The sequence below is a fragment of the Leguminivora glycinivorella genome, chromosome 13 (genome assembly GCF_023078275.1).
Source record: "Leguminivora glycinivorella isolate SPB_JAAS2020 chromosome 13, LegGlyc_1.1, whole genome shotgun sequence".
Lineage (NCBI taxonomy): Eukaryota > Metazoa > Arthropoda > Insecta > Lepidoptera > Tortricidae > Leguminivora > Leguminivora glycinivorella.
Window position 1 is genome coordinate 5,740,087 of NC_062983.1, and position 18,172 is coordinate 5,758,258.

General features: G+C 40.9%; 1 protein-coding gene across 1 annotated transcript; it reads right to left on the bottom strand.

Moving 5' to 3' along the window:
- Positions 1 to 1,020: 1,020 nt before the first annotated feature.
- On the bottom strand, positions 1,021 to 9,112 carry LOC125232694. The gene is made up of 5 exons (XM_048138448.1): positions 8,736 to 9,112; positions 8,162 to 8,266; positions 6,316 to 6,482; positions 5,474 to 5,653; positions 1,021 to 1,589 (listed from the first exon to the last, which is right to left on the bottom strand). Exons 1-5 carry the CDS (start codon positions 9,110 to 9,112, stop codon positions 1,351 to 1,353), a joined length of 1,068 nt encoding a protein of 355 aa, XP_047994405.1. The 3' UTR covers positions 1,021 to 1,350.
- Positions 9,113 to 18,172: the final 9,060 nt, after the last annotated feature.

Genomic DNA, 18,172 nt, shown 5'->3' on the forward strand with positions numbered 1-18,172 from the left:
CCGAAAAAAAAAAACGTAATTTTTCTATTTATTAAATCGAGAGTCGGGGACTAAGCGTTTTTAATCTGGCTTACTGAATTATTATTTCAATGACACTTTTGAGCTTTTGACGTGTATTTTTTTAAATGAATATTAGGTAGTACTCAGTCCAGTCGATTAGTAAATTAAAACAACAAATCAGATTTAAAATTATTTCTGTATTAGGTTGTGACATAATATGTCAAATGGTTGCACTTTCTTATCACGTATACCAGAGTATTGGAATATTAATAATTAATAAATGCATATATTTTAACACATTTAACATTGAACTGTTACGTCTGTTACCTACATATTTACTGTGTTTCATACCTCTTCAAATACTTTTTATAGTGTATCTAGCCTGAGTGGAGTGGAGAACAATTGAAGCTCATACTGTGTCCTGTCCCCGCTGCATAGCGCGCACAAGGGCGAACCCGCACCGCTACGACAGTGTGACGATGACGGCCCGGCCACGACATTGGTCTAAGCGCGACGGCGGTGAGTGGCAGCCATACGTGCGAATGAAAAGTCCCATCGCTGTGTCTCGCTCCAATTTCGTGGCCGGGCCGTATTAGGACGACTCAGTAGTTAATCTCAGGCGGTGGCGACGCGATCGGTATTTGGCTCTCTCGCGCTAGACGGCAGCGCCGCGCAGCGCGGCGCGTACGAACGCGACCGGCATCCTCCGGCTTTGCATGTACTCTCTGCACTTCGCTGCGTGCGAGCGCTACTCAAGGACAAATCGCGTGGCGCAACATTTGTTAAAAGAATTATTACTCTCCGATCCGGCTCCGATCATCCACTTACGCCATACATTCGAGCTATCCGGCCTTAAGGGCAGTACAGACCGTACAGACATAATCAGATCACGAGCCAGCGACGTCGTTTAACTTTATCGCGCTCACGCTATGTCGCCAAATGACTACGAACTTAAAAAAAAAAAAAAAAAATTAATCTGTTTATTTCTTCGAAACGTGCATGCATTTATAATATACTTAACTGCTAGTCTTACCGCGGTACTTAAAGTACGTCGACTTGACTTATTTTATGTACATTTTGACACTTTTCACATTAAAAAAACTACCTATATTTACTGTGTTTCATACCTCTTCAAATACTTCTTAGTTAAATTCGAGCTATCCGGACATAAGGGAGGTACAGACATTATCAGAGCAGCCAGCGACCTCGTTCAGTTTTATCGCGCTCTCGCTCTGTCACCGGATGTATATGGAATTCTCTTCTGGGGTCTTGCCGAGGTACTTATAGGAGGTCGGCTTGACTTATTTTATGTACATTTTGACTTTTTTCACATTAAAAAACTACCTACGTTTACTGTATTTCATACCTCTTCAAATACTTCTTAGTATAATTCGAGCTATCCGGCCATAAGGGCGGTACAGACATAACCAAAGAGCATGAACCAGCGACGTCGTTCAGTTTTATCGCGCTCTCGCTCTGTCGCCATATCACTTTGGGCTTCTCATCATTGGTCTTGCCGACATATTCTTCTACGTTTAGGACGTCGGCTTGCGTACACATGGAACGGGTGAAGAATAGTAGACGGTCTCCTGCAAGAAAATAGAAAACAGTAAGAAATAGCGCATTATGATAAAAGTGCGGAAAAGTGGAAGTTCGAAGAAAGTGGCAATAAATTAAAATACGACCGAAGGGAGTGTTTTTAATCGATACGAGTAGGTTTTCCAATACGATGGCCCTCTAAGTTTCGACCTGACAAGAAATGAAGCGCTTTGCGCACTAGTGCGGGCAAAAAGCACCTGCCTTGTCTGTTATTTTAATAAAATAATTATTAACGTTATAAAAGGCCTAGAAGTCGGGAACGTAAGCACCTGTGAAGTCCCCACCCCAAAATATGTCAAACGCCGAACAACGGGAGAGCATAATTTAACTTATTTAATTCCAAGCTTTGCTCTTCTGCAGTTCTGCAATCAGGCCCCGTAGCCGAACTGCCGAATGGCATTTCTACGACGCGAAACGAAAACGAAACGCCGCGAAAGGTAGTCTGGCTCTGTCGCGCCAATATGCACGAGGGATAGAGATAGATATCTACGAGCGTTTCGTGAGCTTCTGTGCCATTTAGCAACGTAACCCAAGGTCGAACTTCTCGACTTTTCAATGTCTGTCCAAGTCGCCCTTGGCCCTGAAATGAAGCTCAAATCCGACTGTTATCAGTTCTTGATCTTTGGCTTATTTTGTTTTATCACAGCCATTTGTTCTTATCTTAGTGAGCTCCTCAATGAACACGCCGCGCAGGAAAGCTTTAGCCTCGCGTACGTTTGGTACGTTTGACTTATGAAAAACAGGGGCTTATTTTATTTGATTATTGAGTGTGTCTATTAAGATTTCATAGACTAAGTATGCTATAACTGATACGTTTTCAACATTGTATAGTCCATGTCACTTCCGACAGAAATGAATTTATTTCTAAACGCTGAAGACAACTGAAATAATTTAATAGAACGTGATAAGGTAAGGTGGGGAAAGATTGAAGGGCTTATTTTGAGGGATAAGATGAAATATAAATTTAAAAGTGGAAAATGTCTGCCTTGTGTGAGACTTGAACTCACGGCCTCTGGATCAATATTCCAGCGCTCTGCCAACTGAGCCACCAAGACTTCAACCAAGCCAGCTTTTCCACTACTAAGGTCAATGGGACCCGTAGCGACATCTACCGTAAGAGTGTTAAACTTCTTAAACGGCAACCGGAGTTCCAAGTCATATTGGAAATTCACCAGTGTCATAGTGCCAGTCATAGTGGCATCGATTGCAGACGTTTCTGCTAGTCAGAAGTTAATATTTATTTAAGATGAAATATGTTCCGTATAATGAAGCACCACGGGCGGCTTTCCATCTTACTCCGTAAGAAAATCCTTTCAATCTTCCCCCACCTTACCTGACCTCAGCAAAATGGATAAGGAGACTCGATCTGTCGCCGTTTCGAAATGTAACACCATGATCAAAATTCTCCTTTACATTTCTGCTGTACCTAGGCCAAGCAGCTCTAACGGATATGTGTGCCGATCTGCGAACGATTGTCACCCTGTGTGTGGGTAGGCAGTTCTTACCTAAGTTACATATAGTAGCGGGGGGATGGGTAAACTGTGTGAGCGTGTCAAGTCGCTTGTCCACTCCCGGCCTGAAGCGGTAAAGATGGCTGAAATAGCTCTGCGTGCAGTAAATGTAGCCTTTGGGCGCTCTCTACTTGCCTTTCGGGTTCAAAACTTGACAAAACAATTGCGTCATTGTGATTCGGTCTGTCAAACACATGATGACATAATGGCGGCACAGATGGTGAATTTAAAGCTCTCTCTATTCACTCCGACTATCTCAACTCTCCCCAGTTAACATTATCTCTTACCTAAGTTACATATAGTAGCGGGGGGATTGGTAAACTGTGTGAGGGAGTCAAGTCGCTTGTCCACTCCCGGCCTGAAGCGGTAAAGATGGCTGAAATAGCTCTGCGTGCAGTAAATGTAGCCTTTGAGCGCTCTCTACTTGCCTTTCGGGTTCAAAACTTGACAAAACAATTGCGTCATTGTGATTCGGTCTGTCAAACACATGATGACGTTTGATAATGGCGGCACAGATGGTGAATTTAAAGCTCTCTCTATTCACTCCGACTATCTCAACTCTCCCCAGTTAACATTATCTCTTACCTAAGTTACATATAGTAGCGGGGGGATTGGTAAACTGTGTGAGGGAGTCAAGTCGCTTGTCCACTCCCGGCCTGAAGCGGTAAAGATGGCTGAAATAACTCTGCGTGCAGTAAATGTAGCCTTTGGGCGCTCTCTACTTGCCTTTCGGGTTCAAAACTTGACAAAACAATTGCGTCATTGTGATTCGGTCTGTCAAACACATGATGACATAATGGCGGCACAGATGGTGAATTTAAAGCAGTCTCTATTCACTCCGACTATCTCAACTCTCCCCAGTTAACATTATCTCTTACCTAAGTTACATATAGTAGCGGGGGAATTGGTAAACTGTGTGAGCGTGTCAAGTCGCTTGTCCACTCCCGGCCTGAAGCGGTAAAGATGGCTGAAATAGCTCTGCGTGCAGTAAATGTAGCCTTTGGGCGCTCTCTACTTGCCTTTCGAGTTCAAAACTTGACAAAACAATTGCGTCATTGTGATTCGGTCTGTCAAACACATGATGACATAATGGCGGCACAGATGGTGAATTTAAAGCTCTCTCTATTCACTCCGACTATCTCAACTCTCCCCAGTTAACATTATCTCTTACCTAAGTTACATATAGTAGCGGGGGGATTGGTAAACTGTGTGAGGGAGTCAAGTCGCTTGTCCACTCCCGGCCTGAAGCGGTAAAGATGGCTGAAATAGCTCTGCGTGCAGTAAATGTAGCCTTTGGGCGCTCTCTACTTGCCTTTCGGGTTCCAAACTTGACAAAACAATTGCGTCATTGTGATTCGGTCTGTCAAACACATGATGACGTTTGATAATGGCGGCACAGATGGTGAATTTAAAGCTCTCTCTATTCACTAGGCTTGTGTCGTTCACGAACTATGAACTGTTAGGAATAAAATCCCGTCAATGACCGAAATGAACTGAATCTTTCCGTGCTCTGTGAATCGGTCTTTGCTCATTTAGTTCAGTATACGATCGGCGAGCGCGAGCGGTTTAGATCAAGAAAGAGTGTGTGACGGCGCCGACCGGGAGCGAGGTATTTAGCAAACCGACACAAAAACGTCAAGTTTTCATATTAAGCTTCGGTTACTTACAACCTTTCGGCCCGGAATTGTTATTGTCTGTGGAATATTCGTATCATTTTGACACTAGTCGGTCCCATTCGTTCTGATCTTTCCGACCGTAGTGGTCGCTGGTCTGACTGAACTAAATGAGCAAAGACCTAAAAGAGCGAACTAAGTTCGTGAGAGCGATTGAACGAGATCGGAGCGCTCCGATCTACGAACGAAACGGCACAAGCCTACTATTCACTCCGACTATCTCAACTCTCCCCAGTTAACATTATCTCTTACCTAAGTTACATATAGTAGCGGGGGGATTGGTAAACTGTGTGAGGGAGTCAAGTCGCTTGTCCACTCCCGGCCTGAAGCGATAACGGCCCAGCCACGACATTGGTCTAAGCGCGACAGCGGTGAGCGGCGGCCATACATTGGAGCGAGACACAGCGATGGGACTTCTCATTCGCACGTATGGCTGCCGCTCACCGCTGTCGCGCTTAGACCAATGTCGTGGCTGGACCGTAAAGATGGCTGAAATAACTCTGCGTGCAGTAAATGTAGCCTTTGAGCGCTCTCTACTTGCCTTTCGGGTTCAAAACTTGACAAAACAATTGCGTCATTGTGATTCGGTCTGTCAAACACATGACATAATGGCGGCACAGATGGTGAATTTAAAGCTCTCTCTATTCACTCCGACTATCGCAACTCTCCCCAGTTAACATTATCTCTTACCTAAGTTACATATAGTAGCGGGTGGGTTGGTAAACTGTGTGAGGGAGTCAAGTCGCTTGTCCACTCCCGGCCTGAAGCGGTAAAGATGGCTGAAATAGCTCTGCGTGCAGTAAATGTAGCCTTTGAACGACGTCATGCAGTTCGCACGGATTTGAGTGCTGGCTATGGTGATCCAGCGATCTGAAAATTAAAGGAATGAATAAATATAAATTTATTTTCCCCTCACTAGCTCGGAAACACGTGTTTTGTCCTTTAATACCAGCGGGTAAAAAAGCATTTTATCCACTAGTGGATAAAGTAATTTGACCCTGACTAGAGGCAAATTTTTTGCTTTAAAATTGATTGTCTGAAAGCTGAATTAGTCGGGAGTGTTCTTAGCCTTGTTTCATGAAAATCGGTCCACTATGTCGAGTTCGGAAGTTTTTCAAAATTGTGGTTAGGTAAATATTGAAAAAAAAACATCGATTAAGTAATTGAAATTTCCCGCCAGTGGCCCCCGGTACCTTACACCTTATAAAACAAGGTCCTCGGACGCGTCTGTCTCTGTGTTTGTATGTTCCTAAACACAAACACGACTGAACGGATTTATGATTCTTAAGAAAGGTTTAGGTGTATCATTTGTATAAAATTGTGTGAACTTGCTTACCTAGCTTAACTTTAAACAGTACTGATAATTTACGCTAGTTGACGCGTGATTGTCGCTAGATGTCACTTAACTATGGCTATACAAATAACTCGCATTTACTGATGTATGGAGTCACAACCCTTCCCTTAGGTACTTATTTCTCAATGCCTACAGCCAGTATTTTTAAAGCCCTAGGAAATCATTACTAGAACTGTACCTGTTTCACCCAAGTCCTCATATTTGTATATAGTGTTGTGTCCCGCGGCGTATACCGCGCCTTCGTGGACGCACACAGCCGGATTCTGTATGGCATCCGGCAGATTTGCTATCTTCCTGTATGAACGCTGTTTCAAGTCATATACCACTGCCGCGTCCAAGGTTACCCTGAAATTGAAAGGGTTAGATTATTGATGCGTGGGATATATTCAAAATTATATTTTAAGCGGGTTACTCACGTATTAAGTCGCTACTCTTGAGAAAGGTTCTCGAAATTGGACCGAAACATGTCGAACGCTATATCGACTTAATACGTGAGTAACCCGCTTAAAATATTTTTAAATATGTATGAGTCTCACGGGAGTGGACCGATTTTCATGAAACGTGGCTAAGAACACTCCAGACTAATTCAGCTTTCAAGCAAAAAAACGAAATCTAAATCGGTTCATCCGTTCGGGAGCTACGATGCCATAGACAGACAGACAGACACGTCAAGATTATAACACCCCGTCGTTTTTGCGTCGGGGGTTAAAAAAAGATCCGTCGCAGCCGTAGAACTATTTGTATGGTAAGTTTACGCACTAGGTCCGAAGAATGACGGATAGAAATCGGACGACGGAGATTGAATTTAGTGCGTAAAGTTAGCTAGCAAATATTTCTACGGTTATGACGGATTTTATTTTCACGGATTCGGATCGGAACGGCCCGGCCACGACATTGGTCTAAGCGCGACAGCGGTGAGCGGCGGCCATACATTGGAGCGAGACACAGCGATGGGACTTTTCGACAAATTTCCAATTTTAGACCAATTTCATTTAATTTATTTATTTCTCACATATAAACTAACAGTGATTCACCAAAACGGGTACACGGTATACAATAAGAGACTAAGAGCTAAACAATTATAAATAACATGCAAGAGATATACAATTATAGGTACATTTAAAAAATTATCAAAATAAAAAATGTCAATAAAATTGACAAAAATCATTAAGTATTAAATAATATCAGATAAGTACCAAATTTATACAAGTCAGCTCAAAAATAACAATACAAGTACAACTACGCAGAATCAAGTACCGGCATGACAGCTTTTAAAAAAACACCTAACTAATGGCGTGGCCGGGCCTAAAATTGGTTCGGGGTGAAGCAAACGTACGTGCACGCACGAGCAAGGACGTTTTGCTCGCGAGTCATTGCTTGTGAGCACGGTCAGTGGAGATCGGCTGTACTATAAACTTCTTCTTCGTCGAAACCTCATGACTGAGGGTCGTGACCACCATAAGTCGCTGTACGTTGCAGTGCTCTCCACTCAGGCCGATCTTTTGCCTTCCTAAAGGATCCCTGGAGCCCAACGCGCGTGACCTTCTTTATACTATAAACTACTAACCACAAAATGAAAATTTTGAAAAAAAAACCCGGACATAGTGGACCGATTTTCATGAAACATGGCTGACCACTACTAATTCAGCTTTCAAACAAAAATAAACTAAATCAAAATCGGTTCATCCATTCGGGAGCTACGATGCCACAGACACACACACAGACAGACAGACAGACAGAAAACTAGAAACTGTATAACTGTAATCTTTGTTTTCAATAAATTAAACAGTAACTAAACGGTAAACAAATAAACAGACAGACAAATAAACAGTCAGACAAACAGACAGACAGGTCAAACTTATAACACCTCGTCGTTTTTGCGTCAGGGGTAAAATTAAAACAGTGTCAGTATTGTCAGACAGACAGGATAACAAAACAAATAAGATGTGAACAGAAATAAAATGTATAGAAAAAAGGACAAAGTAATTTCTAGTAGAATAGTTTTAGTCAGGTCACCCACATACCACCAAGAGGCGCACAGATAAGGAGGCCCCAGCTGGCCGGCTGAGCCTGGGTCAGGCCCCAACTGGCCGGACAAGCCTGGGCCAGCCCCAACTGGCCGGACGAGCCTGGGCCAGGGCCCAGCAGATTGTTAACAATGGAAATCACTGTTGGGCGTTCCATGTCCCTGATGAGGGCTAATACGACATCATCAAAATAGATTAATGTCCAAGTCACTTAATCTCAAAAATAACAAGGACAGTCGGTAAAGCACAACTTTTGCTCTTGCCTGCAAGTCTATACTTGCAGCCGTGCTTGACGCATGGACTCGCACCTAATTATGCTAAACCTTTTTTTTTTTTTAAATTTGTAGACGTTTGACCACGATCATACCTGATGGTAAGTGATGATGCGGTCTACGGTGGATCACGCTTACCTATGAGATACCTATTTACTCTTGCTTTAAAGAGACCTGGATTGTACTCATGTGGGAACACAGACTCAGGCAGGGCATTCCACTCCTTGGCGGTTCGCCACTGCCTGCCGGTACCTGACAGTAAATAACATCAAACTTTAAATTATTTACAACAAACTGACCTAAACCCACCTACTCCTCCAATAAGATAGAGTGAATCATCCACAATAACCACTCCAGCGTGTCTTCGGCAAGGCAACTCCACCCCATGCCGAGTCCACTCTTTCTTCAGCACATCGTAAACTTTCAGATCCTTCATGAACAACCCTGTGCCTCGCCCATGTTCTCCGCACACAACCACGATCTTAGTCGGTCCCCATCCCACCACACTCCAACCCCAGAGATTCTTCTCCGCAACTTCCAGCCAGTTCTCAAAACCAACATTTTCCTTAAATGTAAACATATGGTGCGGTACCATCTCTAATTTAGAGTCCTTCATTGACCACACTGGTACCGCTGGTGTATAAGTTAAGGATCTAGATCTGCTTTCTTTAACCATGTTCAACGTCTCATTATAAACTCTTTCCGTATATGTATGTGTCAACATCTTCTCTTGAGACTGCATGGAGACTACAGACAATTCCATATTGAGAATAGCTAAATTGTGAAGGCAATCAACAACTTTAGCAGCTAAACTATTTTGGTATGATAACATACAAGTTTTGATTTCTGATATATCAGACAGGTTGAGTTTTTTAATATCTAAACAACCAAGAACAATGAGTAAAGCATCACCGCCAGTTTCATTTCGTAAAAGCCACATATGGCCGAAGTTAAAGACTTCCAGCTCACTTGAAGTGCCTAAATATGGGTGTGAGAGATACCAGCAAAGTTTAGTTAAGTTCGGAATGTACTCTGGTTTCATAGACTTGAATGATAGTAAGCCACAGGTCACAGATAACTGTTCTACCTGAGTAAATGCAGAACTATGAGCAATATCCATAGTTTCCATGCATGTTGCAGGTGATATTTGCAGTTCGAGGGTATACTCTATTTGCTTGATTAACTCGGTGATTTGTAAAAAGTTTGCAGCCCTTACTAACTCCCCAATAGTGGATAAAGAATATTCTGTGAGATCAATTAACCCTATGTTCATGTATTGCAATATAATTTTCATAGATTCAGCGTCAATCATCTGCAAATAAATAAGACATAAATAAATATATTCGTAATGTAAGCTTTTTTGGCAATCTAATATCCTTTGGCAAAACTTACGTCTATAGATATTTCGTTTTTGTCATTTTCCACATAGTTGCCGCTGAACATAGCACGAAAATAATCGCTGTGCTCACACAAAACTTCTTTTTTTGCTTTAAACACCTGACCGTACCTCCGTGAAGTTGACCGCCCCATATCGAGTGCCCGCAAATTACATATCTATATCGTTAGTTCATCGTTAGTTCACGTTAGTTCAGTATGTGAAATCGTTAGGATCCGATAACAACATCACTTTTTTTAAAAAACAAAATGGAGGGGGCCAACTTCACGCTACCGCCCCAAAACTGATTTTACGGTTTTTGTCAATTGGAATCGAAAGATAATCGTTAATAGACGTTAGTTCAGTATATAAAATCGTTAGGATCCGATTAGAAGTATTTTTTTTTTTAAATGAAGTGGGGCGGCCAACTTCACGCTACCGCCCCAAATTCGATTTTACGATTTCTGTCAATTGAATTCGAAAGATAATCGTTAGTAGACGTTAGTTCAGTATATAAAATCGTTAGGATCCGATTAGAAGTTTTTTTTTTTTTAAATGAAGTGGGGCGGCCAACTTCACGCTACCGCCCCAAACTCGATTTTACGATTTCTGTCAATTGAATTCGAAAGATAATCGTTAGTAGACGTTAGTTCAGTATATAAAATCGTTAGGATCCGATTAGAACTATTTTTTTTTTTAATGAAGTGGGGCGGCCAACTTCAGGCTACACCGCCCCAAACTCGATTTTACTATTTCTTTTTTTATTTCTAATTAGAATCGAAAGATGATCGTTAGTTGACGTTAGTTCAGTATATAAAATCGTTAGGATCCTAAGTGCAACACCACTACGCATTATTCATTTTAATGGGGGAACCCAAAACATAGGTTGCAGCAGTAAACTGTTTTTATGGCTTCTATCGTGCAAAATCGATATGGATTCGTTAGTTCATCGTTAGTTCACGACGTTTAGTATGTGAAATCATCACGATCCAATAAAAACATAAATTTTTCACTCATAGAAGATTCGCCATAAAAAAATAAAACTTAAAAATTTTAAAAACTCAACTTATGGTCCTATATCGAAGGTCGAAAAAAATACTTGGGATCGGATTCTTACAATGCCACTGTGTGAATACGTTCAAAAGACGTTGCTCAATCAAGATACACAGGTCACTTGCGGGCACTCGTAGAAGATTCGCCATAAAAGCATAAAACTTGAAAATTTTGAAAACTCAAGTTATGGTCCTATGTCGAAGGCCGAAAAAAATACTTGGGATCGGATCCTTACGATGCCACTTTGTGAATACCTTCAGAAGACGTTGCTCAATCATAATACACATGTCGTTTGCGGGCACTCGCTGAAGATTCGCCATAAAAAAATAAAACTTAAAAAATTGAAAAACTCAACTTATGGTCCTATGTCGAAGGCCGAAAAAAATACTTGGGATCGGATCCTTACGATGCCACTTTGTGAATACCTTCAGAAGACGTTGCTCAATCAAGATATTCAGGTCATTTGCGGGCACTCGCTGAAGATTCGCCATAAAAAAATAAAACTTAAAAAATTGAAAAACTCAACTTATGGTCCTATGTCGAAGGCCGAAAAAAATACTTGAGATCGGATCCTTACGATGCCACTTTGTGAATACCTTCAGAAAACGTTGCTCAATCAAGATACTCAGGTCATTTGCGGGCACTCGTAGTAGATTCGCCATAAAAAAATACAACTTGAAAATTTTAAAAACTCAACTTATGGTCCTATGTCGAAGGCCGAAAAAAATACTTGGGATCGGATCCTTACGATCCCACTTCGTGACTACCTTCAAAAGACGTTGCTGAATCAAGATACATAGGTCATTTGCGGGCACTCGCAGAAGATTCACCATAAAATAATGAAACTTGAAATTTTAAAAACTCAACTTATGGTCCTATGTCGAAGGCCGAAAAAAATACTTGGGATCGAATCCTTACGATGCCATTTTGTGAATACCTTCAGAAGACGTTGCTGAATCAAGATACATAGGTCATTTGCGGGCACTCGCAGGAGATTCACCATAAAATAATAAAACTTTAAATTTTTAAAAACTTAACTTATGGTCCTATGTCGAAGGCCGAAAAAAATACTTGGGATCGGATCCTTACGATGCCACTTTGTGAATACCTTCAAAAGACGTTGCTGAATCAAGATACATAGGTCTTTTGCGGGCACTCGCAGAAGATTCACCATAAAATAATAAAACTTGAAATTTTTAAAAACTCAACTTATGGTCCTATGTCGAAGGCCGAAAAAAATACTTGGGATCGGATCCTTACGATGCCACTTTGTGAATACCTTTAGAAGACGTTGCTCAATCAAGATACTCAGGTCATTTGCGGGCACTCGTAGTAACTTCGCCATAAAAAACACAACTTGAAAATTTTAAAAACTCAACTTATGGTCCTATGTCGAAGGCCGAAAAAAATACTTGGGATCGGATCCTTACGATGCCACTTTGAGAATACCTTCAGAAGACGTTGCTCAATCAAGATACTCAGGTCATTTGCGGGCACTCGTAGTAGATTCGCCATAAAAAAATACAACTAGAAAATTTTAAAAACTCAACTTATGGTCCTATGTCGAAGGCAAAAAAAATACTTGGGATCGGATCCTTACGATCCCACTTTGTGAATACCTTCAGAAGACGTTGCTGAATCAAGATACATAGGTCATTTGCGGGCACTCGCAGAAGATTCACCATAAAATAATAAAACTTGAAATTTTTAAAAACTCAACTTATGGTCCTATGTCGAAGGCCGAAAAAAATACTTGGGATCGGATCCTTACGATGCCACTTTGTGAATACCTTCAGACGTTGCTCAATCAAGATACTCAGGTCATTTGTGGGCACTCGTAGTAGATTCGCCATAAAAAAATACAACTTGAAAATTTTAAAAACTCAACTTATGGTCCTATGTCGAAGGCCGAAAAAAATACTTGGGATCGGATCCTTACGATGCCACTTCGTGAATACCTTCAAAAGACGTTGCTCAATCATAATACACATGTCGTTTGCGGGCACTCGCTGAAGATTCGCCATAAAAAAATAAAACTTAAAAAATTTAAAAACTCAACTTATGGTCCTATGTCGAAGGCCGAAACAAATACTTGGGATCGGATCCTTACGATGGCACTTTGTGAATACCTTCAGAAGACGTTGCTGAATCAAGATACATAGGTCATTTGCGGGCACTCGTAGTAGATTCACCATAAAATAATAAAACTTGAAATTTTTAAAAACTCAACTTATGGTCCTATGTCGAAGGCCGAAAAAAATACTTGGGATCGGATCCTTACGATGCCACTTTGTGAATACCTTCAGAAGACGTTGCTCAATCAAGATATTCAGGTCATTTGCGGGCACTCGCTGAAGATTCGCCATAAAAAAATAAAACTTAAAAAATTGAAAAACTCAACTTATGGTCCTATGTCGAAGGCCGAAAAAAATACTTGGGATCGGATCCTTACGATGCCACTTTGTGAATACCTTCAGAAGACGTTGCTAAATCAAGATTTATAGGTCATTTGCGGGCACTCGTAGTAGATTCGCCATAAAAAAATACAACTTGAAAATTTTAAAAACTCAACTTATGGTCCTATGTCGAAGGCCGAAAAAAATACTTGGGATCGGATCCTTACGATGCCACTTTGTGAATACCTTCAGAAGACGTTGCTTAATCAAGATACTCAGGTCATTTGCGGGCACTCGTAGTAGCTTCGCCATAAAAAAATACAACTTGAAAATTTTAAAAACTCAACTTATGGTCCTATGTCGAAGGCCGAAAAAAATACTTGGGATCGGATCCTTACGATGCCACTTTGTGAATACCTTCAGAAGACGTTGCTAAATCAAGATACTCAGGTCATTTGTGGGCACTCGTAGTAGATTCGCCATAAAAAAATACAACTTGAAAATTTTAAAAACTCAACTTATGGTCCTATGTCGAAGGCCGAAAAAAATACTTGGGATCGGATCCTTACGATCCCACTTTGTGAATACCTTCAAAAGACGTTGCTGAATCAAGATACATAGGTCATTTGCGGGCACTCGCAGAAGATTCACCATAAAATAATAAAACTTGAAATTTTTAAAAACTCAACTTATGGTCCTATGTCGAAGGCCGAAAAAAATACTTGGGATCGGATCCTTACGATGCCACTTTGTGAATACCTTCAAAAGACGTTGCTGAATCAAGATACATAGGTCATTTGCGGGCACTCGCAGAAGATTCACCATAAAATAATAAAACTTGAAATTTTGAAAAGCTCAATTTATGGTCATATGTCGAAGGCCGAAAAAAATACTTGGGATCGGATCCTTACGATGTCACTTTGTGAATACCTTCAGAAGACGTTGCTCAATCAAGATACTGAGGTCATTTGTGGGCACTCGTAGTAGATTCGCCATAAAAAAATACAACTTGAAAATTTTAAAAACTCAACTTATGGTCCTATGTCGAAGGCCGAAAAAAATACTTGGGATCGGATCCTTACGATCCCACTTTGTGAACACCTTCAGAAGACGTTGCTGAATCAAGATACATAGGTCATTTGCGGGCACTCGCAGAAGATTCACCATAAAATAATAAAACTTGAAATTTTTTAAAACTCAACTTATGGTCCTATGTCGAAGGCCGAAAAAAATACTTGGGATCGGATCCTTACGATGCCACTTTGTGAATTCTTTCAGAAGACGTTGCTTAATCATAATACACATGTCGTTTGCGGGCACTCGCTGAAGATTCGCCATAAAAAAATAAAACTTAAAAAATTTAAAAACTCAACTTATGGTCCTATGTCGAAGGCCGAAAAAAATACTTGGGATCGGATCCTTACGATGCCACTTTGTGAATACCTTCAAAAGACGTTGCTAAATCAAGATACATAGGTCATTTACGGGCACTCGTAGTAGATTCGCCATAAAAAAATACAACTTGAAAATTTAAAAAACTCAACTTATGGTCCTATGTCGAAGGCCGAAAAAAATACTTGGGATCGGATCCTTACGATCCCACTTTGTGAATACCTTCAGAAGACGTTGCTCAATCAAGATACTCAGGTCATTTGCGGGCACTCGTAGTAGCTTCGCCATAAAAAATACAACTTGAAAATTTTAAAAACTCAACTTATGGTCCTATGTCGAAGGCCGAAAAAAATACTTGGGATCGGATCCTTACGATGCCACTTTGTGAATACCTTCAGAAGACGTTGCTCAATTAAGATACTCAGGTTATTTGTGGGCACTCGTAGTAGATTCGCCATAAAAAAATACAACTTGAAAATTTTAAAAACTCAACTTATGGTCCTATGTCGAAGGCCGAAAAAAATACTTGGGATCGGATCCTTACGATCCCACTTTGTGAATACCTTCAAAAGACGTTGCTGAATCAAGATACATAGGTCATTTGCGGGCACTCCCAGAAGATTCACCATAAAATAATAAAACTTGAAATTTTTAAAAACTCAACTTATGGTCCTATGTCGAAGGCCGAAAAAAATACTTGGGATCGGATCCTTACGATGCCACTTTGTGAATACCTTCAAAAGACGTTGCTGAATCAAGATACATAGGTCATTTGCGGGCACTCGCAGAAGATTCACCATAAAATAATAAAACTTGAAATTTTGAAAAACTCAATTTATGGTCCTATGTCGAAGGCCGAAAAAAATACTTGGGATCGGATCCTTACGATGCCACTTTGTGAATACCTTCAGAAGACGTTGCTCAATCAAGATACTCAGGTCATTTGCGGGCACTCGTAGTAGCTTCGCCGTAAAAAAATACAACTTGAAAATTTTAAAAACTCAACTTATGGTCCTATGTCGAAGGCCGAAAAAAATACTTGGGATCGGATCCTTACGATGCCACTTTGTGAATACCTTCAAAAGACGTTGCTGAATCAAGGTATATAGGTCATTTGCGGGCACTCGCAGAAGATTCACCATAAAATAATAAAACTTGAAATTTTGAAAAACTCAATTTATGGTCCTATGTCGAAGGCCGAAAAAAATACTTGGGATCGGATCCTTACGATGCCACTTTGTGAATACCTTCAGAAGACGTTGCTCAATCAAGATACTCAGGTCATTTGCGGGCACTCGTAGTAGCTTCGCCATAAAAAAATACAACTTGAAAATTTTAAAAACTCAACTTATGGTCCTACTAGCTTTTACCCGCGGCTTCGCCCGCGTAATAAAAGTATTCTTATTGAAACGTTTACAAAAAATAAGATTTTCATTTGGATCCGTAGGTTTCTTTGTAAGTAGGTACATCTGTCCGCGATTATTTCGATTAAGGTAAAGCGGGGCAATTCTCGACTGCCATTGTAACTGATCTATTTGCTGTACGGTCAGCCAAGAAAGTGGTTTACCACTTTTCGACTCTATTGATCGAAAAGTGGTAAACCACTTTTTTGGCCGACTGTACCTTACACATATTGCTATTGTTTTAAAAGAAATTCTTGCAATGATTGTAGAATTGTTACACAGCGACCACAGCGTAGGTAGTAGGTACGAATATGTATGTATTTTACCTATATGAATATTTATACTGGGGAAACTTCATACAACCCACATAGCCAGTATCTCGACGCTATGGTCGGTAGGGTAAAAAGTACTTTCTTGCATTATCGCTTACAATTTTTTCCATTTTGCTTATACTTATTGCAAACGTAAACATATAAAAGGCAAGCAAACAACGATCTTCTTACAGCACATTGAATGTAATAGTTATTACAGTCTACAGATGCAGGATACTCGCCGATGCCTACTTACTAATTAATCCCTTCCCACTGAGCCACCTGCCTTTTACACTGCCTAGATATCGATTGCCGACCGATTATTCCGACCCCAATCCCTATTCTTATCCCTGTCCCTATCTCTATCCTTGTCCCCGTCCCCGTCCCCGTCCCATCCCCGTCCCCGTCCCCGTCCCCTATCCCTATCCCTATCCCTATCCCTATCCCTATCCCTATCCCTATCCCTATCCCTATCCCTATCCCTATCCCTATCCCTATCCTATCCCTATCCCTTTCCCTATCCCTATCCCTATCCCTATCCCTATCCCTATCCCTATCCCTATCCCTATCCCTATCCCTATCCCTATCCCTATCCCTATCCCTATCCCTATCCCTATCCCTATCCCTATCCCTATCCCTATCCCTATCCCTATCCCTATCCCTATCCCTATCCCTATCCCTATCCCTATCCCTATCCCTATCCCTATCCCTATCCCTATCCCTATCCCTATCCCTATCCCTATGCCTATGCCTATGCCTATGCCTATCCCTATCCCTATCCCTATCCCTATCCCTATCCCTTCCCTATCCCTATCCCTAACCCTATCCCATCCCGTCCCGTCCCGTCCCGTCCCGTCCCTGTCCCTGTCCCTGTCCCTGTCCTTGCCCCTGTCAAATTATCATGCTAATAGGAGGTGAACTTTGAAAAATCCTTTCTTAGTTCTCCTGGAACTTCCGTGTCGATTTGAAATCTCTTGAACCAGAAGTAAAGATAAAAACTAAACCTATACTTATGGCTATTTGTGACATTTTAACCCCATTGCACAACAACAGGGGAGAAAATTTCTTTTCCACCTCATTAGATTTTAAAATCGTTGTATTTATCGTGATCAGCGACCCGGTAAACCATAAAAACGATACCCATATTGTGTTTTTGACTTTACCCCCTTTGCACCCCTTTAGGGGTAAAATTTTCAAAAAAACCTGAAACATGTATTTAGTCATATGTCTTTAGAAATCCTCCTGTGAAGTTTCGAATAAAATAGTCAAACTAATCTTGTTTCCCCATACAAACTTTGAACCCCCATTTCACCCTTTTAAGAGGAGAATTTTGAAACATCCTTTCTTAGTGCTCCTCTACACTATATAAGGAACATATGTGCCAAATTTGAAATCTCTAAGACCAGCGGTTTTGGCTGTGCGTTGATATGTCAGTCAGTCAGTCAGTTTCTTCTTTTATATATTTTTTTTGATATTTTAACCCCATTGCACCACAACAGGGAAGAAGGTATTTCATTTCCGCCTCGTTAGATTTTAAAAACGTTGTATTTATCGTGATCAGCGACCCAATAAACCGTAAAAACGATACCCATATTAGTTTTTTGACTTTATCACCCCCTTTTCACCCTTTTAGAGGTTAAATTTTCAAAAAACCTGAAACACGTCTTTAGTCATATGTTTTTAGGATCCCTCCTGTGAAGTTTCGAATAAAACAGTGAAACTAACATTGTTACCCCATACAAACTTTGAACCCCCATTTCACCCTTTTAAGAGGAGAATTTTGAAACATCCTTTCTTAGTGCTCCT